Raw genomic sequence first — 26835 nt, 5'->3', positions numbered from 1 at the left:
TAATTATAATAATTAGCATCAATAACTATTCCTAAATATTTAATCTTATTTGACCATCGAAACTGTGTCATCTGCCTACAATCCAAATACTCATAATCTGCAACTGGTAATATTTCACTCTTCTCCCAATTTATTTTATAACCTGAAATTTCCCCATATTGCCCAAATGTCTTTGTAAATAACCCAACGATTCCTTAGGATGCGTTAAGTATATTAAAACATCGTCCACAAATGGATTAATTTTATATTCATCTAAAGATAGTTTAATACCTTTAATATTAACATTTTGTCTAATTGCTTGAACCAATGGTTCTATTACCAATCTAAATAAGGCTGGTGACAATGGGCATCCTTGTCTAGTCGATCTATTTAACATAAATGAAGATGATGTCCGTTTGTCACAACCCTAGCAGTTGGATTTTTAAATAAAGCCTTAACCCAATCATTGAGTGGTCCCAACTTAAATTTCTCTAAAATTTTAAATAAAAACTCCATTCCACTTTATCAAATGCTTTTTCAGCATCTAAAGCTATTATTGATTTGCTTTCTCAAAACATTAATCAATGAAATCAACAATATTATCCACTGAATATCTATTCTTTATAAATCCAGCCTGATCTACATGAACCAAATGAGGCAAAAATTTAGCTAATCTATTAGCCAAAACCTTTGTCACACTTTTATAATCTACATTCAATAATTCAATAAAGAAATCAGTTTATACGAACCAACTTTCAATGGGTCTCTATCCTTTTTTGGGATAATAGTAATTAATGCCTTAGAAAAAGACTCGGTGGGGGGGGGGGTAAACTGTCCGTCTTCACCTGGTGATTTCCCACTAGGCATAGCCTCTTTAATTTCAAATTCTGTAAAAAAAAATTGTCCAACTCTTCCTTATCTTTTTCAACCAATGACGGTAAATTCAACTCTGACAAAAATGATTCAATTCGGTCATTATCCTGCATCCCATCAGAAGTATACAAGTCCTCATAAAACGAACTTTATTAATCTTCATTAATCTCCCGGGGTTTATAGGTAATGACTGAACCCTTTCTAACTGCATTTACCATCCTAGAAACTTGTTCTGTCTTCAACTGCCAAGCTCAAACTTTGTAGGCACGTTTTCTTAACTCATAATAATGTTGTTTAGACCTTTGTAATAATTTTTCATATTTGTATGTTTGTAAAGTATTAAAATGTAACTTTAATTTAGTTAAGTAAGCTTTACTATCCTCTGTCAAATTTCATTGTAAATCTTTAGGATGCTTTTTATTGACTATATTTTGGCATTCCAACATCCCCTCAAACCTAATCAGCATGGGCCTTAATCATTGGTTTGTCATGGCTATCCCTCAAGGTCAAGGATGATGGACTTCGTTCCATTTTCCTCAGAGTGAAGACGCCTGTGCATGTATTTGTTTAACATGTATTCAGTGGCAAAGCAGCAGGTATGGATGGAATCCCCCCAGAAGTCTGGAAGGCTGGCGGCAAAACTCTGCATGCCAAACTGCATGAGTTTTTCAGGCTTTGTTGGGACCAAGGTAAACTGCCTCAGGATCTTCGTGATGCCACCATCATCACCCTGTACAAAAACAAAGGCGAGAAATCAGACTGATCAAACTACAGGGGAATCACGTTGCTTTCCATTGCAGGCAAAATCTTCGCTAGGATTCTACTAAATAGAATAATACCTAGTGTCGCCGAGAATATTCTCCCAGAATCACAGTGCGGCTTTCGCGCAAACAGAGGAACCACTGACATGGTCTTTGCCCTCAGACAGCTCCAAGAAAAGTGCAGAGAACAAAACAAAGGACTCTACATCACCTTTGTTGACCTCACCAAAGCCTTCGACACCGTGAGCAGGAAAGGGCTTTGGCAAATACTAGAGCGCATCGGATGTCCCCCAAAGTTCCTCAACATGATTATCCAACTGCACGAAAACCAACAAGGTCGGGTCAGATACAGCAATGAGCTCTCTGAACCCTTCTCCATTAACAATGGCGTGAAGCAAGGCTGTGTTCTGGCACCAACCCTCTTTTCAATCTTCTTCAGCATGATGCTGAACCAAGCCATGAAAGACCCCAACAATGAAGACGCTGTTTACATCCGGTACCGCACGGATGGCAGTCTCTTCAATCTGAGGCGCCTGCAAGCTCACACCAAGACACAAGAGAAACTTGTCCGTGAACTACTCTTTGCAGATGATGCCGCTTTAGTTGCCCATTCAGAGCCAGCTCTTCAGCGCTTGACGTCCTGCTTTGCGGAAACTGCCAAAATGTTTGGCCTGGAAGTCAGCCTGAAGAAAACTGAGGTCCTCCATCAGCCAGCTCCCCACCATGACTACCAGCCCCCCCACATCTCCATCGGGCACACAAAACTCAAAACGGTCAACCAGTTTACCTATCTCGGCTGCACCATTTCATCAGATGCAAGGATCGACAATGAGATAGACAACAGACTCGCCAAGGCAAATAGCGCCTTTGGAAGACTACACAAAAGAGTCTGGAAAAACAACCAACTGAAAAACCTCACAAAGATAAGCGTATACAGAGCCGTTGTCATACCCACACTCCTGTTCGGCTCCGAATCATGGGTCCTCTACCGGCACCACCTACGGCTCCTAGAATGCTTCCACCAGCGTTGTCTCCGCTCCATCCTCAACATCCATTGGAGCGCTTTCATCCCTAACGTCAAAGTACTCGAGATGGCAGAGGTCGACAGCATCGAGTCCACGCTGCTGAAGATCCAGCTGCGCTGGGTGGGTCACGTCTCCAGAATGGAGGACCATCGCCTTCCCAAGATCGTGTTATATGGCGAGCTCTCCACTGGCCACTGTGACAGAGGTGCACCAAAGAAAAGGTACAAGGACTGCCTAAAGAAATCTCTTGGTGCCTGCCACATTGACCACCGCCAGTGGGCTGATAACGCCTCAAACCGTGCATCTTGGCGCCTCACAGTTTGGCGGGCAGCAACCTCCTTTGAAGAAGACCGCAGAGCCCACCTCACTGACAAAAGGCAAAGGAGGAAAAACCCAACACCCAACCCCAACCAACCAATTTTCCCTTGCAACCGCTGCAATCGTGTCTGCCTGTCCCGCATCGGACTTGTCAGCCACAAACGAGCCTGCAGCTGACGTGGACTTTTTACCCCCTCCATAAATCTTCGTCCGCGAAGCCAAGCCAAAGAGATTCAGTGTTGCACTCCAAGAAACACATGATACTTCACAAATTAATCAACTAATTCCAATGGCATGGAAACCACGATGATTGGAGATGATGGATTTGTTGCAGCCTTCATCCGTCTTCACATCCATTGGGTTCAAAGCAACTCTTCCACCGTTGAGGTCTTGGTTGGATTGTTCTTTGTCACGGACCTCATTCTCAACCTTACCGCCATGGGTGGCCCTACCAGGAGCATAGCTCCAGACGGCATCACTCTTGGGATCTCAGGACCACACAAGCTTCTCCACCATCCATGGAGAAGGGGCCACAATACCCCACTGTGCAATTGGATCCTGGATTTCCTCACCTCTAGAGTGGATTGGCAAGAAAATTTCTTCCACAATCTGCACTTGAGCACCACAGGGCTGTTTACTTCATCTCCCTACTCTGCTCGCTATATACCTGAAACTTTCTGGCTCAGAATGTCAACACCACCAGTGACAAATTTGCTGATGATACTTTCTCAGAGGATCTTTCTTTCTTGGATCCAAAATGCGAATTTTATCGTGAACTTAGCACATCAACATCTCTTCTTCTTCAGGATTTTGCAGAGGTTCCATATGTCATCGGAAAGCATGGCAAACTTCTACAGATGTGTAGTGGAAAGTGTTGACTAGCTGCATCACATTGACCACTGCCAGTGGGCTGACCTCGCCTCCAACCGTGCATCTTGGCGCCTCACCGTTCGGCGGGCAGCAACCTCCTTTGAAGAAGACCGCAGGGCCCACCTCACTGACAAAAGACAAAGGAGGAAAAGCCCAACACCCAACCCCAACCCACCAATTTTCCCCTGCAACCGTGTCTGCCTGTCCCGCATCGGACTTGTCAGCCACAATCGAGCCTGCAGCTGACGTGGACTTTTACCCCCCTCCATAAATCTTCGTCCGCGAAGCCAAGCCAAAGAAGAAAAAAAGAGGAGGGGACCAATGCCTCTGAGCAGAAATCCCTGCAAAAGACAGTGGGCACAGCCTCGTACATCATTGTCAAAACTCCCTACCACTGAGAACATCAATATGGAATAATTAGAGATTAGCAGCAATCATCAAGGATCCATACAACCCTGGACATGCTCTGCTCTCACTGCTGCCCTCAGGAAAGAGACCTAGTGGCCACAGGACTCGTCGCATCAGGTTCAGGAGCAGATACTATCCCTCAACCATCAGAAATATAAACAACAGACACAATCAGAGACTCATTTAAGGACTCTTACTTTGTACATTATTTATTATTGAATATTATTTTTCTCTGTTGCAGTCAGATTTTTTATATTCTTTCTTTACATTTTTCTCTTTTGTATACAACTTGCAGACAGTTGACAGTTACTGAAAGTAGAAATTCTGACTGGCTTGCCGGAAAAAGAATTTCAAGGTTTTATGTGATGTCATATACATACCCTGACAATGCACCCATTTCAGCTTGCCTATCAACTAAACTGATCCAATACTTTCCATTCCGTCCAGACCCACCTAGAGAACAATACAGCAGGCTGTTGTACGTTAACTTCATCTTGGCGTTCAACATAGTCATAGCTCAGAGGCTGGTGGATAAACTGTCCTCGCTGGGACTCAGTGCCTCTCTCTACAATTCGATCCTAGATTGAAAGACCACAGTCAGTCCAGGTTGGTAGCAAAATCTCAAGTTGCAACACACGGAGCACAGGTTCACCTCAGGATTGTGTGTTCAACCCGAGACTGTTCATGTTGCTAATTCATGATTGCACTGGCATATTCAGTTGAAACAGTTGGCCTCATCGGTAACAACGATGTATCGGCTTGCAGAGAGAAGGTCGAGAAGTTCTTAACGTGGTTTGAGAACAACAACCTGAATCTAAATGCAGACAAGACAAAGAAGATGATTGTGGATTTCAGGATGACGAAGGTCAGCCAATGTTCATAGTATATCAATGGTTCCGTCATGGAGAGAGTGGAGAGCCAAAGTTCCTTAGTGCATAAATAAAGGAAAACCAATTCTGAACCCAAAACACTTACTCATTAGTCAGGAAGGTAGAGCTGTGCGTGCACTTCCTCAAGAGGTTGAGGAGGGTCAGGATATCGGCCCCCATTTCAACAACTTTTTACAGGAGTGCATTTGGGAGTGCCATGTTTAGCTACATCTTTAAGTGGTGTGGTAGATTCAAAGCATCAGGCCAGAAGACAATAGAGAGGATCATCAAAATGTTTGAGAAGATCACTGGTATCTCCTTACCTCTATTGATTATGGTTACCAGGAACATTGCTTAAGTAGGACAAAAAGAATTGTAGAGGATCCTTTCCATCCAGCACACACCATCTTTGACCCACTACCGTCAAGAAAGATGTACCAGAGCACCAAAATTAGGAGTGCCAGATTGGGAAATAGCTTCTTTCCTTCAGTTGTGAGATTGATGAACAGTACCCTGTAACTGAATAAATTATCCCAAGATATTTTTATATGTATTTATTTTAAATTATATCTTTATGTATAAACGTGATTATTATGAGCTGTATATTGTGTATGTTTGTATGTGCATCATGGATGGTAGGAATGCTGTTTTGTCTGTTTGTATGTGTCAAGTCAGATATTAGTAAACTGGAAGTGGAAATCAATGATCAGCGGGATCATATGGGAGAGAATAAGTTGCATGATACAGTGAAATAAGTCAGTGGGAATGTGACTAATAGTATTGTTCTCTTGGGAGCCTGCATCAACCTAGGGTTTGAATAACTTTCTGTATTCTTAGGTCAAAAATGTTCATCAGCTTCTTATGCTTAGTTACCACTTTTTTCTCATTTTCAGTATTGTTTGCAAAATAACCAGTTATTGGCCACACAGAAAGAAATCTGTTGTTCTAGAATTGAAAACTCCCTAAAATAGGATTCTCATTCACCAGATTTTACAGTGATTCCAGATTAATTTAATAATGTGATTTTAAAATTCCCCTGCTGCTTTGGTGGGATTTTAATTCATACCTCCTGATTACAATGGACAACAATTGTTTTCATAATGTTTTCTTCCTGAAAAAAAATGAGGATTAAGATAGACAACAAAGATAATTTCAGATTTGCTGCATCATGTAGATTGGTGAAATCCAGAGTAGGTCCCTTGCAGTCAGAATCAAGGGAATATATAATGGGGAATAAGGAAATGGCAGACCAATTAAATTCTTACTTTAGATCTGCTTTTACAAGAGAGGATACAAATAACCTCCCAAGGATGTTGGGAAACATAGAGACTAATGCAAGGGAGGAACTGAAAGAAATCAGTATCTTTAAGGTCATGGTCTTGGGGAAATTGATGGGATTGAAGGCAGATAAATCCCAAGGGCCTGATAATCTACATCCTAGGGTACTGAAGGAAGTGGCCATTCAGATAGCAGATGCTTTAAGAATTATTTTCCAGAACTCGATAGACTCAGGATCAGTACCCATGGATTGGAGGGTAGCTAATGTTACCCCACTATTTAAAAAGGGGGGTAGAGAAAAAGCGGGGAATTATAGGCCGGTGAGCCTTACATCAGTAGTGGGCAAAATGATGGAATCCATTATTAAGGATGTAATAGCAGAGCATATGACTAGCAGAGAAGGGATCGGACGGAGTCAACATGGATTTACAAAAGGTAAATCGTGCTTGACATATCTATTGGAATTCTTTGAGATGGTGACAGGTAAAATGGATGTGGGAGAGCCAGTGGATGTGGTGTACCTGGACTTCCAAAAGGCCTTCGATAAGGTCCCGCATAAACGACTGGCTTCCAAAATCAAGGCTCATGGGATTGGGGGCAAAGTATTGATGTGGATTGAGAACTGGCTGGCAGGTAGAAGACAGAGAGTTGGGATAAATGGCTTGTTTTCTGAGTGGCAGGTGGTGATCAGTGGGGTGCCACAGGGATCTGTACTGGGACCCCAGCTGTTCACAATTTACATTAATGATCTGGATGAGGGGATTGGATGTAATATCTCCAAATTTGCAGATGACCCTAAGCTAGGAGGTGTTGTGTGCACGGAAGAGGGGGTCAGGAAGCTCCAGTGTGATTTGGATAAATTGAGGGACTGAGCAGATACATGGCAAATGAACTACAATGTGGATAAATGTGAGGTTATCCACTTTGGTAATACAAACCGGAGGGCAGATTACTATTTGAATGGCAATAGATTAAGAGATGGGGAAGTGCAGAGAGACCTAGGGGTACTTGTACACCAGTCTCTGAAGGCGAGCATGCAGGTACAGCAGGCGGTTAAAAAGGCAAATGGTATGTTGGCCTTCATATCAAGAGGGTTTGAGTATAGGAACAAGGATACCTTACTGCAGCTGTACAGGGCCTTGGTGAGACCCCACCTGGAGTATTGTGTGCAGTTTTGGTCACCTTATCTAAGGAAGGATGTTCTTGCAATGGAGGGAGTGCAGAGGCGATTCACCAGGCTGATACCTGGAATGGCAGGAATGACTTATGAGGAAAGATTGCGCAAATTGGGATTGTACTCGCTGGAGTTTAGAAGATTGAGAGGTGATCTCATAGAGACCTATAAAATTCTGGCAGGACTGGACAGAATGGATGCAGATGGGATGTTTCCAATGATGGGAAAATCCAGAACCCGGGGCCATGGTTTGAGGATAATAGGCAAACCATTTAGGACCGAGATGAGGAGGAATTTCTTTCCCCAGAGGGTGGTGAATCTGCGGAATTCATTGCCACAGAGGGCAGTAGAGGCAGGTTCATTAAATCTATTTAAGAGGGAATTAGATATATTTCTTCAGTATAAGGGTATTAAAGGTTACGGAGAGAAGGCGGGGACGGGGTACTGAACTTTAAGATCAGCCATGATCTCGTTGAATGGCGGAGCAGGCTCGAAGGGTCGAATGACCCACTCCTGCTCCTATCTTCTATGTTTCTATGTAGGAAGTTGGAGAAACATTAAGTTAACTTTTATTGAATTTAGCATGTTTGATTGCCTAATGATGCTGACACGTAGTGTTTGTTCAAGTGACCTAAAAATATTTTTCTGCTGATTTTTGCTTGTACTCAACATACGATGCCTCTCATGTCAGTGTTCAATAGTCGGCCAGTATTGATGGATTCCAGTTGCGCAGATACAGTTTTTCCATAGTTACAATGACCCGGTGAAATCTTTCACCATGTTTGTCACTGACTGCACCAAGATCAGCAGGGAAGACGTCCCAGTGCGAATGCAGAAAATGAATTTTCAATGACATGTTGCACTTCGTGGTTTTGGATGCTTGAAGCATGTGGTCAATCAGCTGGATGTAGTTTGGTGCTCTGTAGTTGACAAAAAAATTTTCAACAATATCTTTAAATGCCTTCCATGCCTGAGGCAATATTTGCTTAGCACCTACACTGAGTGCATGCTCAGACATGCTTGGACTGACCAAAACAGCTTGCTTTGTGAGCAATATACTAGTAAACCTAAAATATGACAGGAACTCACAAAATAGTGCATGATAGGAAAATTCTAAGGTGATTTTCATGATCAGCAGCCAAAATCCATAAAATATACCCAAAAGTATTCAGGAAGCAAAATCCTTGTTTAGTGTTATCGAGGATGGCCGATTGTATATGTATAAGGTATAAAAGACAACAAACCATTTATGTATCAGTAATTTAATATTACCAATATATTTTATCCTCAATAATATCAGTTATGCTTTCAGTAAGCTTGTATACACATTGTTTTATTTTTCTCTCTCTTTAGGCAGTGCGTAACAACAATGGTCGATCGCATCAATATCTTATCCCAGAAGTTCGATCTGTTCATGTTCCCCCATTTGTCAGAAAAGAAGGAAGTCAGTCTGGTTATTTTGATCAAAATTTTACAAGATCTTCAAGACGCCGCTCATTCAAAAAGAAAAAGGAGTTCAAGCACACAAATCCTGATGTGAACAATGGAAATGCAAGTCACAAAGAGTCACAGAGTGAGGAATTTAGCATTCCAAATAATATAGATCTCCAAGGATTACCTCAGTTATGTTTCCCAGGTAAGTTCTTTAGATTTGAATATCATTTTTATTCTTCTGAACTTCTTGCCTTAATTGGATGCAAAGAATTCAAATTATGGAGTGCGTAGATAAATGTGCTTAGGTGCCTTCAGGCCTTCACATTGCCTCCATTTGTTTGTTTGCGGTTCCAGCAAAAGTTTGTTAATGATTAAAGCTGAAGCATTTTCAAATTCACAGACTTTCCATTGTGTCATAACTTTACAGTTGTGGTTTAATAACAGTTGGCGATCAAGCAAATATCCAAATGCCTCAGGAAGAAAACAAATAGTTCAAGTTATGCCCTCTGCTAGAAAAGTTTGAATACAAACTATATTTTATAATAAACTGAACTAAAAATGGACCACCAAAATCAATTTTGTCAGGCTGTGATTATTAAAAAATAATGAAAACCATTGTTTGCTTGCATGGCATTTTTGCACAGATATTAGAGAGTGAAACCCCTCATATGGACACCTATAGGGATTGGTGCATGCTGGATAAGTGTACAGTATTTTCCAGTGGCTTGAGACTTATTCCTACAATGCCTAACTAATACACTTATATTAGGAATAAACAGTTTAAAAGACAAATTAGAAAAATACTATACTATACTTATACTAAAAAAAGTTCACTTGCATGAATATATAAACTGTAAAACATTTCATTTTATTTTCAGTCACATTCTTTGAAAACATTTAACCATCGCTGCTTCTGAAGGTTCCTCTCCCTCCATGGAGCCGCCTGAAAGACGAACAATGACATTATAGATAATTAACACCACCCCTCACTACCCAAGTTTACAGATAAAGCGTCTGACCAGGCTGACTTTTACTAAGCTGGGATAAGGAGACACTTTAAGAGAATCACTCGAACAGCGCATGACATCAACCTGGTCTTCTTCCTGTGCAACGCCTTTGCTGTGCCACACAACTTTATTCAAACAGCTGGTATGAGCAAAGCACTACCAAGCACACTGCTTCTGAATATTTGCTCCCATCTTTCACAAAGGTTTACTATATGTATTACTTCAGAGAACATTTACTTTCACAATTTAAACAAGTATTTTTTTTACCTATTTTATTGTTATTTTAAATTTTTTAAATTTATTTTCTTTGAATTTTTTTTGCTGGTTGCTTGAGGCTGCTGGTTGCTTGAATTCCAGAATCTTGGGGTTCTGTAATAATTCTTCACAAGTATGGTACTTCCTCTGGCAGACTATTTTTTTTTTAACTTAAAGGAGAACTGAAGATAGAAACTGAAGCAAAGGAAGATCACTATCATTCCTTGGTGTTCACAGATGTTTTTGGAAAAAGGACCTATGGTGTAGTAGTGCAGTTCTACAAACTTATTCGGGTATGTAAAATGCATTTTAATTTGAATAATGCAATGTGTAGATTATCACTTGCAAAGTAACTGCCTGTCTTTTGCGATTTGTCTTAATTATGCTATCTCTTATTGCTTGCACTAAACTTAACCAGTGCTTTTCTCAAAATGATGTGCAAAATAGATGCATTTCCTAGCAGTACAGATTGTGTAGCGGTGAGCGCAGCGCTGTTACAGCACCAATGACCTGGGTTCTAATCTGGCGCTGTCTGCAAGGAGTTTGTGCATTCTCCCCTTGATCACATGAATTTCCTCCGGTTTCCTCCCACCTCCAAAAAAGCAGGGGGTTTGCAGGTTAATTGGTATATTTGGGGCAGCACAGGCATGTGGGACAAATGGACCTGTTACTATGCTATACCTCTTAAATGTATTATCATGAAAATGTGACAAAATTTGTTTTGTGGCAGCATCACAGTGTAAACATTTACAAAAACCACATTACAAAATGCATAAAAATAGTGCAAGAAAAAGACAAAGTAAGGCAGAGTCTTTAATTCATTGTTCATTCAGAAAACTGATGGCAGAGGGGAAGAAGCTGTCCTTGTGTCATTGTCCATGGCAATGAATTCCATAGATTTACCATCATTGGGTAAATAAATTCTTCATCATCTCTGATCAAAAGGGAAGTCTTTGTCTTCTGTGGCTGTGCCTTCTTGTCTCTCTGACAATCCTCTCCACATAACTCTTTCCAGATCTTTCAGTTTTCAAAAGGTTTCATTAAGAATCCCCTTCATTGTTCTAAACTCCAGTGAGTACAGTGACAGAGTTATTAAATGCTGATTATATGATAACCCCTTGATTCCAGGATCATTCTCATGAACTTCCGCTGGGCCCTCTCCAATGTCAACGCATCGTTCGCCAGATAAGGAGCCCAAAACTGCTCATAATATTCCAAGTGCGATCTAATCGATGTCCGATAAAATTATCGCCTTGCAGGCGCCTCCTGTGCATTCACATGGCCTCCCAACAGCCGCATATTGCCAAAATATGCAGCTTTACAAGCGGGGCAGTTGGCCACCTGAAAGTGCCTTCAAACTTCTGCTTAACTGCCTTCTCTCTCATTCTCTGCCCCTCACCTCCTGATGTTCCAGGCATTGTTATTTTTTGGCTTCAGTTGGCAAATGTTGCAAGTTCCAAGCTTTACAAAAAAAAACACATGGGTCCAACTCTCTGCAAATGTTTCAGTTTCTGCAGTGTGCTTGCAAATGTTGCTAAAGCCCAAAACCTTCTGTTTGCACCTGCCTTTGGAACTCTGCAAGGCATTGTTCTTACTGTAAAATGCAGGCAACCTAACAGCTAACCCAGTTCTAATCCCTTTTATAAGCATATATTTAATTAACCTATTGCATCACAGTAACAAAGCATACTGTATAATGATAACAATATTCAACTTTAAACAGATATAAAATAAATAAAGAAAATAAGATGAATTAATATGAAATAAGATGAATTCAAAGAAAAGTATCTCGAGCATACTTCTTTGTCACGATTCTTTGAAGAATGATATACAAACTCTAGGTCCACTCCGATATTATGACATCATAGTGACTATGGTAACACTACAAACATTAATACTTCTTAAAGGGATAGGCAGAAAATTAACAAAAGAATCAAAAACACAAGGTTTTAACCTTTACAAACCATGGACCTTATGGAAGGATGTGACAGACCGTGAATTTGGTCGAACAGCTGCTGTCGCCAGCTCATGGGTCTGGGGAAGCCTGTGGACATGTTGCACAGTAAAGTCGGGCTCCCTGATGAAGGACAGAAATTGCTAACCTCCATGGTGGTCCGGTAGGTCTAGACATCTGCATGGTCTTTGGCTAGCTGACCGACATCGAGCCCTCCTGATGGCCAATCTGGATAGTGCATCGGCTGCAAAGTGGCGAATGTTCATTATGTCCTTGGAAGTGTAGGAGAGATGTCCTTGTTTCCTCACTGACTATGGTCTGAAACCTTGCTGAGTGCATGGATGAGCTGTTTGTGGTCTGTGTAGGCGACAAAACCTTTCCTTCTAACATGTACAGGAAATGTCGTATTGCCAGGTATAGGACCAATAGTTCGCGGCCAAATGTGCTGTACTTGAGTTCTGGCGTCCAGAGATGTTTTCTGAAGGAAGTCAGGGGGTGCCGGTGCTCATTCACCCACTGCTCCAACACCATGCTGACCGCTCTGTCCGATGTGTTTATTATAAGGGCCGGGGTGAAGTAAGAGTCTGATGGGCTAAAAATGTGGTCTCCGCCGCTTTGGTTGCCTGGAATGCTTTAACAGTTTTGTGTGTCCACTGCAGAGCCTTGTCGCTGAGTTTTATGAGGTCGAATAGGGGTTGTATGAGGGTAGCTGCTTCCTTGGAATTCTGGTAGGCCTTTGATTGTGCTCTGTCTGGGAAAATGTTGGATGGCTTCCACCTTATCCAGCAGCGGTGTGGCTTCCTTTCGGTTGATACGGTGTCCCAGGAAATCGATAGTTTTCAGCCTGAACTGCACTTAACTGGGGAACTTCTGCAACCTGTTGAAAAGGCAAGTCAGGTGCGTCCTGAGTGTGATGCTATCAGGACTGGCGATGAGAATGTTATTCAGGTAAATGAAATTGAGGTCCCTGCCCACCACATCCATAAGACGCTGAAACATCTGGACAGAGTTCATTAGATCTAAAGGCATCCACAGGAACTCGAAAAGGCCAAAAGGTGTTGTCGTAATGGCCATTTTCGGGACGTTGTTAGGATGCACCGGAATCTGATGGTACCCTTTGTCAAGGTCCACTTTGGAAAAGATCCAGCAGCCCTGGACCATCCTGACAAAATCCTGGACGTATGGGATGGGGTATCAATCTGGGACGGTGGCCACACGGGGGCCAACTACTGGTGTTCCTCTGGACCATGCAGCAGGAACGCCCAGGGGTTGTTTGAGCAGCGGATGATACCCAATTCCTCCATGGCAGCGAATTCATTCTTGGCTTGAAGGAGTTTGTCATGCGGGAGGCGTTGTACCTGTGCGTACACTGGAGGCCCGTGGTCTCGATGTGGTGCTCCACGCCATGTGCTGGTTTAGCGTTGTGGAATTTGGGCCCAACAGTGATGGGTACTTGGCCAGTAGAAGGGCATATTCGTTACGTTCCAGACCGTGGATTTCTCACGGCAGAAAAGAACATTGCTATAGAGTGAGGGGGTATGAATGGAATATGGTAGCGTTGACCAAACGGCATTTGTTCATGGGGGCATTTGCTCCCAGAGGAAATCTGCTCTGTAGGGTTTGTCCCACGAATGTAATCGTACACTTCCAGAGGAAAACTGTGTCTGTGGCATGGATTGTGACCAGGCAGGAGCCAAAACGCAGAATGGAGGAACCATTGGCTGCCAGTAGGGGAAGGCCTTTTGGATTGTGTTTGAGTTTGAAATACATCAGCAGAATGAGGCTTATCTCTGTGCCCGTGTTGACTAGGAAATCCCTCTTTGTTTGTTGGTCCCTGAGGTAGATTAGGCCTTTATGTGTACCTACTGCTGAGGCCACTATCGGCACTAGCCTGTCCGCTTCCCGCCAATGTGCTTGACTTGGCGTTGGAGTATGAGCATGGAGGGACGCACCGCCGGGTGTTAAGGCCCCATCTGTTTGTCTGAGCGATTGTTACATTGCGGCTGGGCCTTAGCTACTTCGGGGTCCCGGCGATGGGGCTGAACTGGCGGTACCAGTGGCGTAGATCAGTTGCACATGTATGGAACTGTTGCCGGGTGTGAAAAAGTCTGTCTGCTTCTCTGGCTACCAGGTGTGTGGCACTGAAATCCATGTGGCATATTGCTGAGGAAACATTCACCGGTAGCTTGGATAGGAACAGGCTCGAACAAGAAACAGTTTGTGTGTCTGTCTGTGAAGGCCACCATTTCGTGCATGGCCTCAGAGGGGTTCCTATCGCCCAGGCCTTGCATATACAGGATGCGGATGGCATGCTCATGTCAGCTGAGTTCCAGGGAATTGCGGAGGAAACACTGGAATTGTTTATACATATGCTCCATAGGAGGATTTTCCAATAAAGAGCTTACTTTTGCTGTGGTAGCGGCACCCAGGGTGCTGACGGCGTTCCAGAACTTGATATCCTCAGAGACAATGCTTCTGATCTGAAACTGTGACTTGGCCATTTGTAACCAATTCCTGGGCTGATTTGCCCAGAAGAGCGGCAAATGCACATCCACAGTGTTGGTCGCAGCCATTGCGACTGTAGCGGTAGTAGCATCCTGCATTTTGTTGCATTCAAGGTGAGTTCAAAGACATTGGAACCGCCGAGGTCACCAGTGTAGCGTCTGCTAACGGAAGCATTACCGAAATGAGAGACATCCACGTGGCACAATGTGAACCAGTAACTGAACTTTATTTTGAATTCCTTGTGCTGCTCGCGGAGACAGTCCACTTCCTGTGAGGGTCGCACTGGCCTTAGGAAGTGATGTCAGTGCGTCATGGCGTCACTCCCCGTCCTGAAGCATGCAACATAGAAGTGGCGCTGTACCCCGGGCAACACATGTTGCCAACCGCGTGCTTCTCCTCATAAGGGAAGGGGACCCCGCGCCATTTTGTGTTGGATGACTGGATGGCGATTCAGCCCGTCAAACCGTGCGTTGGTCAGCCCGTTACAAAAAAAATGTGATAAGCTATCACTGCTATAAATAAGCCATTACTGTCATGCATAAGGTTCCAACAGAAAAGGAAAACTGAGATTATTTTCCCTTCCTGATACTTCGTAATAATTGCAGTTGGAATTGAAAAGGGAATTTTCCAAAATATGCTAGCAAATGTGTTAGATTGGCAACTTTACTTCAGGAAAAGAGGAACAGTATCAGGCATGTACATTTTATTTCTTTTTCAGATTCTTGATTTTGCTTCTATCAGTTTATGGTTAATTTTTCCACATTAGAATGAAAAAAAATGTTTCCATGTTATTTAAATTCACATTTTCTAACAAAATTAGCTGATTGCAGAAAATGGCTTTTTTGATTATTTTGTCCTGACCAAAAAAAAATTATTTTGAATATCTTTGCAATATTTTATGCAAATTTCCAGCAAACCTCATTTGTTTGAATTTTTAACAAATTTTCATGGACCCTTTAATAATTATACCTGCTTGATCACTTGAGTTTTTTTCACCCAGTGAAATATCTATTAATTTGAAATATTAGTATACAATGCCCTCAGCTGATCTGATTGCATTCATAATTCCACTTTTATTATTTTCTTCAGTCTGATTGAGCCTCTATTATTTGTTAGCTTCAGAAAAATAAGCTAATAATGTTTTGAATTTGAAATAGCTTGAGAAATGGGAAACAAATTGCGCATGAAGAAAAATTCTAAGGACTGCTTGGAAGAATAAAAATGTAAGAATACTTGGCAAGAATAGTTTGAGCAATGATTGTGAGTGATCTTGGGTACAATTATTCTGGTATAACTAACATTTTCTGATCTTTGCATCAGTCCTATTTTTTAGCTCACTTACTTTGCAGTTGTTCATTTACACATAAATGTTTAGTTCTTTTACATTTTGTATGTTATGAGTCCAGTGGACCCCAAAACCCAGCAGCAGTAGATATACACCATGACAAAGGGTTACTTAAACAAAAGTTGCTTTTAATTATCTTTGAACATGAAAACAGAATTAAACTTTAACTTATATCTATTGATTTACTTAACCTCCCCCTCTAATTCTAAGCGCACGTGTGTGTAATGTGTATATAAGTTTCAGAAAAGTTCTTTGGTTCACAGTCCAATCTCACCAGTGGCAGGCAATTCTCGTGCTGTGCACAGAAGTTAGCATTAATAAAGTTCGCCAGGCTTTGGTGCTTAACAGGTAAATGGTTTACCACTCAGAAGGGTTCTTGTTGGTTTCTAGAGAGAGAGTTTTCTCGATCCAGGACATCCACAACTGATTCCTTTTTAATCTCTGGTCGGTGTCTTGCTGACGAAACTTGCCCCCTTCAGGGTTCTCCAGGTGATAACCTCTTTCTTTCAGGTCACCACAGAGTTCCTTTCTGTTTCTCCTATTCAAAGGGAAACACCAGACAGGCAGTCCCTTTGGAACTGAAGTCTGTGTCTCTCCTCTCTCTCACTCCCTCCCATTATGAGAGCAAAGCTGTTCTGCCTCTGCCTGCAAAGATCACCTGCTCTTCCAGACAGCAAACAGCTTTTCAGACAAAGTTGCCATGTTGCTACATTGTTGTCTTTTGCAAATAACAGTCCATCATGAGCCTGTGAGCACTCTGCAAAACTCCTGCAAAAATTCTGTGTTTTAAAGTGTTTGTGTGTGACCTGCTCAAACAAATCTTTCCCAATTTCTCTCCCAAACACCTCCATATACTCTGTCACAGGTATCTATTTTAAAACAGCTGGATGAGCTGGAAGCACTGTAATCTACTTGGCTGTGGTCCATGTGCTGGAAAGTAAAATTATCCAATCCTCTGCTGCAATTTTATATGGTTCAATAAATTTATTTCTCAACCTGTTTGTTACACCATTTCCTGTTTCTTCTCTGGCATTCTTCTCCATGTATTCTTAGCACAGCACTCTTATAGTGCCAGCGACCTTGGTTCAAATCCAGCGGTGTCTGTAGCAAGTTTATACGTTCTCCCTGTGTCTGCATTGGTTTTCTCTGGGTGCTCTGGTTACTTCGACCCTTCAAAATGTACGGGGGTGTGGGCTGGAAGGGCTTGTTACCTTGCTGTATGTTTACATTTTATTTAAAATTTATCACTCAAGTTGTTTGCTCTCTATTAAAGTGTCTTACCTTTTACCTTTCTGTATCCCTTTCTTTTTCAACTTGGGCTTTTCCTTTACATAGGTTAAAGGCAAATATCAATTTTACTTCATTTATTGTTTTGGAGAAATTATCAGAATGCTCTCTTAATTAATCCTTTGGGTACAAAAGTTTTTTTTTCCTTCTGTTTAAATGGAATTTTCATCATTCTAGTATGTGTAAGTATATTTATTTCATATATTCAGATTTATAGTTTTACATATTTTTTTTTACTATAAGATCCAAAGACCATTAGATAGAGGAGCAGAAGGAGGCCATTTTGCTCTTCGAGTCCGATCCACCATTCCATCAAGAGATGATCCATTCTCCAACTCAACCCCATTCTCCTGCCATCTCCTCATAACCTTTGATACCCTGACTATTCAGATGCCTATCAATCTGCCTTAAATACACCCAACTACTTGACTGCCACAGCCACCACAGGTAGAAAATTCCAGAGGTTCATCACTCTCTGGCTAAATAAATTCCTTCACATCTCTGTTTTAAATGGGCACCCTTCAATCCTGAAGTTGTGCCCTTTTATCTTAGATTACCCAACCATGGGAAACAACTTTGCTACTTCTACTCTGTCCAGGCTTCTATGAGGTCCCCCCTCATTCTTCTGAACTCCAAGGAGTACAGTGCAAGAGCCATCAAACGTTCCTCATATGTTAATCCCTTCATTCCAGGAATCATTTTGTGAATCTCTGAACCCTCTCCAATGTCAGCATATCCTTTCTTAAATAAGGATATCAAAACTGTACCCCGTATTTCAAGTGAGTCCTCATCAGTGCCTTTTAAAGCCTCAACATTTCATCCACTTCTTAGATCCTTTACCTCTAGGTATGAATGCCATATTCCATTTGTGTTCTTCACCACTGACAAGCTGGAGGTTAACCTTTTGGGTATTCTGCAAGAGGACTCCCAAGTACTTTTGTACCTCCAAATTTTGAATTTTCTCTCCATTCAAATAATAGTCTGACTTTTATTCCTTCTACCAAGTGCATGTCAGTACACTTTCTAGCATTTTATTTCATTTGCCACTTCTTTGCCCATTTTCCTAATCTATCTAAGTTTCTCTGCATCCTCTCCATTTTGTCATCAGTACCTGCCCCTCCACCTGTCTTTGTATAATCTGCAAATTTAGCAACAAAGCCATTTATTCTGCAATCCAAATCATTAACATACAAAATAAAAAATAGCGGCCCCCAACACGGACTCCTGCAAAATACCATGTGTAACTGGTGACCTTTGCAATTTTCTAGTCCTCCTGAACAAGCCAAAATCTTTTGATTCTTGGAAGATCATTACTAATGTCACTACAATCTCTGCAGCTACTTCTTTCAGAACTTGAGGATGCATTCTGTCTAGTCCAGGAGACTTATCTACCCATAGACCACACATGTCAAACTCTGGCCCGCAGGCCAAATTTGGCCCACGATATAATTATATTTGGCCCGCAAGATCATTTCAAAAATGTATTAGAGGTGGCCCGCAGGCCGCCGCGCCAGTATTGCGCATGCACAGCTAATACTATAAATCCCAGAATGCATTGGCTAATCGCCCCCACCTCCTCAGTTTACGTTGCAGGGTCTCACCGTGGACTCTGGGTTTGGGGCCTGGCCGTTGTCAGGGGAAGCCAAGGCCGCTTCCCAGCGCCCGGAACCGGAGGCCTTGGGCCTGACCTCGCCAGGACCGTTGCCCACTCCCCCTCCCTGCCGCAGGCCGACCCGCAACTCACGGTGACGGGGCCGTTGATCCGCCGAGATGCCGCCCTGCAGCGAGAGCCGATGCCCCCGCACTGTCGTTGTCTAACCCGATCGTCCGCAAACCCCGCCCTCCCGCACACAGGCCTGAGTAAGGATTATGAACTTTAATCTCAGGATAAAACGATCTTCCAATAGTTTCATGTCACAGTGATCAATATATTCCTGGTTAAAAATGGTTCTGCACCTGGATACAAGCTCATTAGGCATAAAACTTGAAAAGTGTGTAAATCAAAGGATATCTGTACCAATGGAAAAAGGGCATGGCAAATAACCCTGCTAGAGTTCATGCCCACAATCAGTCACCCATTTGATTGTTTCAGGAATCATGTTATTCTCCCACATTCTCAATAGCCCTCAGATTTTACTATTCGACAGCACACTAGCAACATTTGACAAATCCTCTATAGAGAAATATTATTTATTGAATATTTTATTTCTCATTTGTTAATACTTCTGGAAAGAGTTTATCTAAAACTATTATTAAACATTTATTTTAATAAGAAAAAGTTTAATATTACATATGTTGAAAGAAGAGAAAACATGCAGATGTTGTTGAAAATTTTCAATAAATATTTAGTTCGGCCCTCGACTTAGTCCAAGTTTTTAATTTTGGCCCTCCGTGAATTTGAGTTTGACACCCCTGCCATAGACCTTTCAGCTTCCCAAGCATAATCTCTTTGGTAATCGTGAATGCACTCACCTCTCTTTCCTGAGACCCTTGGAAGTCTGGTCTACAGGTAATGTCTTTCATGGTCAAGACTGATGCAAAATACTCATTCAGTTCCTCTGCCATCTCCTTGTCTGCCTTTACAATTTCTCTAGCATTTTCCATTAGCCTATATCTACTCTTGCCTCTTTTTTACTCTTTATCTGCTTGAAAAAGCTTTTAGTATCCTTTTCAATATTATTTGTTCACCTCCTTTCAAACTTCATCTTTTTATTTCTAATGACCTTCTTGTTTACATTCTGTACACTTTTAAAAGCTGCCCAGTCTTTTATCTCCCCACTAATTTTTGCTTCCATGTATGCCCTTTATTTTGATTTTACTTCAACTTTGACTTCTTTTTGTCAGCCACAGTGGCCCTATTTTCCAGTCAAATATTTCTTATTTTCTGGAATATACCTTTCCTGCACCTTCCTTATTTCTTGCAGAAATCCCAGCCATTGCTGTCCTCCCTGTTAGTGTGCCTTTCCAATTAACATTTTAAACTTCTTTGCTCATACCTCTGTACACCCCTTTATTCCACTGGTATATTGACACCTCTGATCTTAGTTTCTGTCTCTCAAACTGCCTCCTAAGTGTTCCCCTATATTTCACTTCCTTATCACTTTGGTCCACTTCACAATATCCAATTGTAGAATTGCCATTTCCCTGATTGCTCAGCCACATGCTGTTCTAAGAAGCGATCTTGAAGGCATTCAATAAATTCCTTCTCTTAAGATCCAGTATCAATCTGGTTTTCCCAATCAACCTGCATATTGAAATCCCCCTTGACTATTGTAATATTGCCCTTTTTGTACGGCTTCTCTATCTCCCTCTGTAGTTTGCACTCCACATCCTGGCTACTATTTGGAGACCTGTGTAAAACTCCCATCACGGTCTTTTTACTCTTAACAGTTTTTTTAAATTCTACTCACAGGGATTGCACATCTTCTGATCCAATGTCTCCTCTCTTCAAAGATTGAATTCCATTTTTAACCAGCAGAACCACCTGCCTACCTTCCTGTCCTTCCGATATACTGTGTATCCACAGATATTTAGTTCCCAGATGTGGCAATCTTTCAGCCACAACTCTGTGATGGCCACAGTGTCATACTGTCAACTTCCAGCTGTGCTACTGGATCATCAACCTTATTTCTTATATTGCAGACATTTAAAAGCAAGACCTTCAGTGCTCTATTCTTCACCCTTTTCAATTTTGATTCCAAAGTACCCCAAGTTAAATCCTCAATCTTTTTGCCTTATTGCTACACAGAATATCTACTTGTGTGTCTTCTGCCCTATTCACTGCCCTCTCATGCTGGTTCCCATCCCCCTGCCAACTAGTTTAAACCCTCTCCAACAGCTCTATCAACCCAATTTGCCAGGATATTAGTCCCACTCCCGTTCAGGCGTAACCTGTCCTTTTTGTTCAGGTCATTTCTTTTTTTTTTGAATATTTTATTTATATAACTTATGAGAAAAATAAATCAAATAAATCTAATGATACAATTAACCAGTGTATTTAACAGCAATCCTTCTTCTTGACTATAATTTTAAATAACTCCCTTCCCCCATCCCTTAAAAAAAAACCCCGAAAGAATAGGTTTAAGAGTAGGATAGAAAAAAAAACAGATATATGATGAAAAGAAAAATCTGCCAGACACCTTAACTAATCTCCCAGGCCTAAATATTATCTGATTTTACTGGGTTGGTTTGGGAGGGGGGGGGAAACAGTTAAAGCTTAACGCCTACATGCCGTAGATATGGCTGCCAAATATCCATAAATACATCATACCTATTCCTCAGATTATGTGATTTTCCCAGGGGGACACAGTTTTGCATTTCTGCATTTCAACGTGCCAATCCTAAATGAGAATCAGACTTCCAGGTAACATTTTCTGGCCACTGCCAATGCGATCTTAACAAATTGTAATTGATGTTTTGACAGCTTCATTGTAAGTCTTATGTCTTTAGCATTTCCTAACAAAAATAATTCTGTGATCTGTGGAAATTGTTTCCCAGTAATTTGATCTAGAAGATCACCCAGATAGTTCTCAGTTTGGGACATGAGCAGGTTGAATGTAGAAAGGTTCTTACATCACTGCCACATCTAAAACATTGATCTGAAACTTCTGATTTAAGTTTGTTCAACTTTTGCAGCTTGAGGTACAGCTGATGCAAGAAATTATATTGCGCCAGTCTGTATCTTACATTAATAGTATTTATCAGCTGTCTTGACACAAATCAGACCAGCATTGTTCTCCAATTATTATTTAAGTTTGATTCCTATCTTTGTCTTGAAATGTGTAGCCCCTGTTTAGGGGCTTCCGTTTAAAGCAGAAGATAAATAATTGATATAAACTCTTTTGTGTTCCCCTTTTGAACAAGTATTTCCAAGTTGCTGCATCTCAGTAACTTCATTGTGGAACCTAATTTGTCCCTTAAAAAAGATCTTAATTGAAGATAGTAGAGGAACGTATTATTCAATAAACCATATTTATTTTTAAGTTGATCAAGTGTTATAAATTTCCCCTGTTCAAAACAGTCCTTGATATACCTGATCCCTGTACGAGACTAGGTATCTAGGATATGCAGGTCATTTCTTCCCCACAAGAGCTCCCAATGATCCAAGAATCTGAACCCCTGCCCTCTGCACCATCTCTTCAGTTACGAATTCACCTGCCATGACTTCCTGTTCCTGCCCTCACTGGCGTGTAGCACTGGCAGGAATCCAGCGGTTACCACCCTTGATATATTGCAATAAAATTAGCCTACAACACTGTCTTTTTTATTTACAGGAAGGAGATAGTTTCCATGCAAATTGGAATATGCACAGTCCAAGGATGTCTTCGTTGTATGCTCCCTTCAGCATCTGTGTGATATCCAAATTCCCTTATTATACAGCCTTTAAGGATTGCCTTTCTTGGTAAGCATGAGGAAATATTTGCATTTTGTTAAAGTGAATTCACACCCTGTGCATTTTAAAGGTTGGTGTTGCAAGATTTTAGCCGGTTGCCCTGCTTTATTAGATGCAATATGTTATGAGAGTTCCTTGTCACATGTACACCCGCACTGAAATTCTTACATGCTGCAGCCACGTAAGTAGTAAGATACACCAACAACAATAGTATAAATTAACTTACTGGAATATGCCGTGAGAGAGAAAATGAGATAATAAACACAAAAGAATAGATAAATATATACAGATTCAAAGTGCAAGTGATGTTTCAATAGTGAAAACAGATCATGTGGTGATCCTGGAGCAATTTATGGTTAGGATAATATGGGGAGGTTGTAGATGCCATTTGCTATTAGAAACAACTGTTATTGAAACTAGATATGCTGGACATCAGGCTTATGCACCTTTTACCTGAATATAGCAATGATAAGAGATTGTGATAGGGATCCCTTGTGAGGCTGTCTGCCTTCTGGAAGCAGAGGCTCACAGAGATGTCTTCAATGGATGGGAGATTGGTGTCTGTGATGGACTTGGCTATGTTTTCCACTTTCTGGGTTCCTGGGCACCCAAGTTTCTAATTCAGTCCGTGATGCAACTAGTCAGTATACTTTGCATAGTACACCTGTAGAAGTTTGTTAAAGAATGCAATGACATTGTGGCTCCAGGAATTCTTTGGCTTCCTTTTCATAAAGTCCACATTAAGTTACTTGGTCTTTCTGACGTTGAGAGCAAGATTGTTATTCTGGCATCACACCACCATTTTATATTCAGTCTCATCATGATCCATTAATTTGCCATCAATAGTGGGGTCATTAGCAAATTGAAATATTGCTTTGGAGCCAAACTTGGCTGTACAATTATGAGTGTAGAGGGAATACAGCAGGGATCTAACATGCAGCCCTTGAGGTGACCTGTGTTGATGGTCAGTGAGGAGGAGGTGATGTTGCCCATCCACACTGATTGGACCTGCAGATGAGAAAATTGAGGATCCAGTTGCTAAAGGAAGAACAGACTCTCAGATTCTTGAGTTTTATTAGTTTTGCTGGTATGAAGGTGTTAAAAGGTGAGCTGTTTTCAATAAACAACAATATGCTCAAGTCAGTCAAAACTCGAATGAATGACATCAGTATCGAACTTCATTTGGTAACTTGAGTCCTTTTTTGAAATTCACACTCTCCTTTTAACCACATAACAATGACAACACAGAAACAGGCCATTACAGCCCTTCTAGTCCTTGCCAAACACCTTCTCCCACTGAGACCCATTGACCCGCATGCAGCCCATAACCTTCCATACCTCTCTCGTCCATATACCTATCCAACATTTCCTTAAATATTAAAATCGAGCCCGCATCTATGACTTGGGTAGGAAGCTCATTCCACACCCCCACTACCCTCTGTGAAGAAATTCCCCTTCATGTTTCCCCTAAACTTTTTCCCCTTCAATCTCCCGCACTCTCAATGGAAAATGCCTATCCACGTTTACTCTATTGATCCCCCTAATAATTTTAAATAATTTTAAATCATCCTTCAACCTTCTACGCTCCAGGGAATAAAGTCCTAGCTTGTTTAACCTTTTCCTGTAATTCAAACCTTGAAACCCAGGCAACATTTTACTGAACTACCTTGTTCAATAGAAAGGTCTAAGTTTTATCTTCCAACATTTTACTAATTTCTTGAAAGATCTTGAATGGCACTGATATACTGCACAGCTAGTGGTAGGGAAAAATAATGTGACTTACATTTTAAACTGAGGTTGATGTTATGTTAGTTACAGCTTTGTAGATGCTAACTGTCTCCTGTGATAGTCATATCAGACAGCACGGAAATAGGCCCTTTTGATTGCCATGTGCATACTGGCCTATCTATGTTAATTCCCTCCCTCTACTAACTACATCATCTTAACTTCCTCCCCCAACCCTCGGAGCCTTAAAAAAATTATACATTTAAAATTAGTTAATCAACGTGCCAACTCTTTACATGACTCTTACTTAAGATCAATAACCATACAATCCAAATATAAACTCTACATTTTAATAAAAAAGGAATAATTATTTTGCAAATTGTAAGGTATTTTTTCTAAATATAAACACGATTGCAATTCATTATTCCATCTTTGCTTATCAATTCCACATCATTTTTCCAAGTTATCGCTATACGTTTTCTTGCAACCACTAACCCTAACCGCAAAAATGCCAATTGTGGCTTATCAACCAATCCCAAAATAACAGCATTCATATAACCCAATAAACACATCATTGGATCCATTTGCAAATCGATTGTAAATAAATCTCTCAAAAATTTAATAACTTTTCCCCCCCAAAATTTAACTTTCTTAATGTCCATACACAATGCACAAAAGTACCTGTCTTTTCTCTACATCTAAAACACAAGTCTGTTGGACTAAATCCATATTTCTTCAACTTCTCAGGAGTCAAATATAATTGATGAATAAAATTATAATTAACCATACTATATCTCACATTAATTAATTTTGTAACACTATCAATACACATATTTGACCATTCCTTCCAAGACAATTCAATATCTAAATCTTTCTCCCATTTCTCTTTTGTCCTATATAGCCCAACTTTATCCATCTTTTCTTGCAACAACCGATACATATCCGATATAAATCCTTTCGTTTCCTTGTCAACCATTAAAATCTCAAACTTAGATTGACTTGGTAAAATTAAATCCTTACCAAATTGTGTTCGGAAAAAATCTCGAACTTGATAATAAGCAAAAATAGAATTTGCAGAAATACCAAATTTCTCATGTAATCTATTAAATGTAGAAAATTTACCCGCCTCAAAACAATTTTGTATAATACTAATTCCTTTCAGTTTCCAATTTTTCAAATAAGGATTATTTAAAGAAAACGGAATTAGTTTATTCTGATACTATGGTGATTTAATCAAATTTTTCCCTTTAGAGCCTATAAGCTGATCCTGTTTATACAAAATTTTTGTAACAATAAGGGATTCCATTTATAAATAAATTGACTCATTTATTTTTTAAAAATTTGATCCAATTTGACTTTAGCCCAGACAGGTGATTGTTGAACATCAAACAACCTATTAATGATTTCAACTGTGCCGCTTCATAATAATTTTGAAAATGTGGTAATTGAAGTCCTCCCCATTCATACCGCCATGTGAATTTATGCATAGAAACCCTAGATAATTTACCCTTCCATAAAAATAATCGAATTACTTTATTTAATTCTTTTAAAAATTTCTTCGTATTCACACATGGAATAGATAGAAAAAGATATTGTATATGAGGATAAATATTCATTTTTATACAATTTACTCTCCCAATTAAAGTTAATGGCAAATCTTTCCATTTCTGTAAATCAATTTTAATCTTATTCACCAAAAATATATAATTCAAAATATATAAGTCCTGATATTCTTTATTATAACTCCTAAATATTTAATCTTATCAGACCATTTAAATTTAGTAATCTGTCTACAATCTAAATAATCCTCATTTGATATTGGCAATATTTCACTCTTCTCCCAGTTAACCTTATAACCTGACAGTATGCCATATTGATGTAATAAATTTTGCAGCACCCTCAAGGATTCTTTAGGATGTGTTAGATATATTAAAACATCATCAGGAAACAAATTAATCTTATACCTTTGTTCACCTACTTTAATATCTTTAATATCCAAATTTTGCCTAATAACTTGAGGGAAAGGTTCTATTACTAAAGCAAACAATGCTGGTGAAAGAGAACAACCTTGTCTAGTTGATCAAGATAATGTAAAACCCGATGAAATCAGACCATTTGTCATTATTTGTGCTGTAGGATTAGTATATAAAGCTTTATATCCTAAAATCCTAAAATCCTAAAGTTCAAATTGAAAATTTTCTAAAACCTCAAATAAAAATTTCCACTCAACCCTATCAAAACCTTTTCCGCATCCAATGCCACTATCATTGGTTGATTAGCTTGTTGTCTAGCAGCATTAATTATAGAAATCAATTTAGTGACATTATCAACTGAATATCTTCCTTTTATAAATCTAGCTTGGTCAACATGTACTAA

The 26835-nt window shown here is 40.4% G+C and overlaps 1 protein-coding gene and 1 long non-coding RNA gene across 7 annotated transcripts in view; one reads left to right on the top strand and one right to left on the bottom strand.

The window, feature by feature from the left end:
* dennd3a (DENN/MADD domain containing 3a) overlaps nt 1-26835 on the top strand; it is a 176842-nt gene that overhangs the window by 34210 nt on the left and 115797 nt on the right. For all 6 annotated transcript variants that reach the window (XM_069922317.1, XM_069922315.1, XM_069922320.1 and 3 more), the window contains exons 3-5: nt 8913-9191; nt 10429-10544; nt 22616-22743. In XM_069922317.1, the coding sequence (XP_069778418.1) occupies nt 8913-9191; nt 10429-10544; nt 22616-22743 (523 nt within the window). The remainder of the gene's footprint in view (nt 1-8912; nt 9192-10428; nt 10545-22615; nt 22744-26835) is intronic.
* Nucleotides 8802-12080, bottom strand: LOC138755764 (uncharacterized). The gene is made up of 2 exons (XR_011352553.1): nt 12051-12080; nt 8802-9460 (listed from the first exon to the last, which is right to left on the bottom strand). It is a non-coding gene; the product is annotated as an uncharacterized lncRNA (long non-coding RNA).

Source organism: Narcine bancroftii, chromosome 2, assembly GCF_036971445.1.
Source record: "Narcine bancroftii isolate sNarBan1 chromosome 2, sNarBan1.hap1, whole genome shotgun sequence".
NCBI lineage: Eukaryota > Metazoa > Chordata > Chondrichthyes > Torpediniformes > Narcinidae > Narcine > Narcine bancroftii.
Note: the sequence above shows the minus strand (reverse complement) of the source record. Positions and strands in the feature narration are given on the sequence as shown.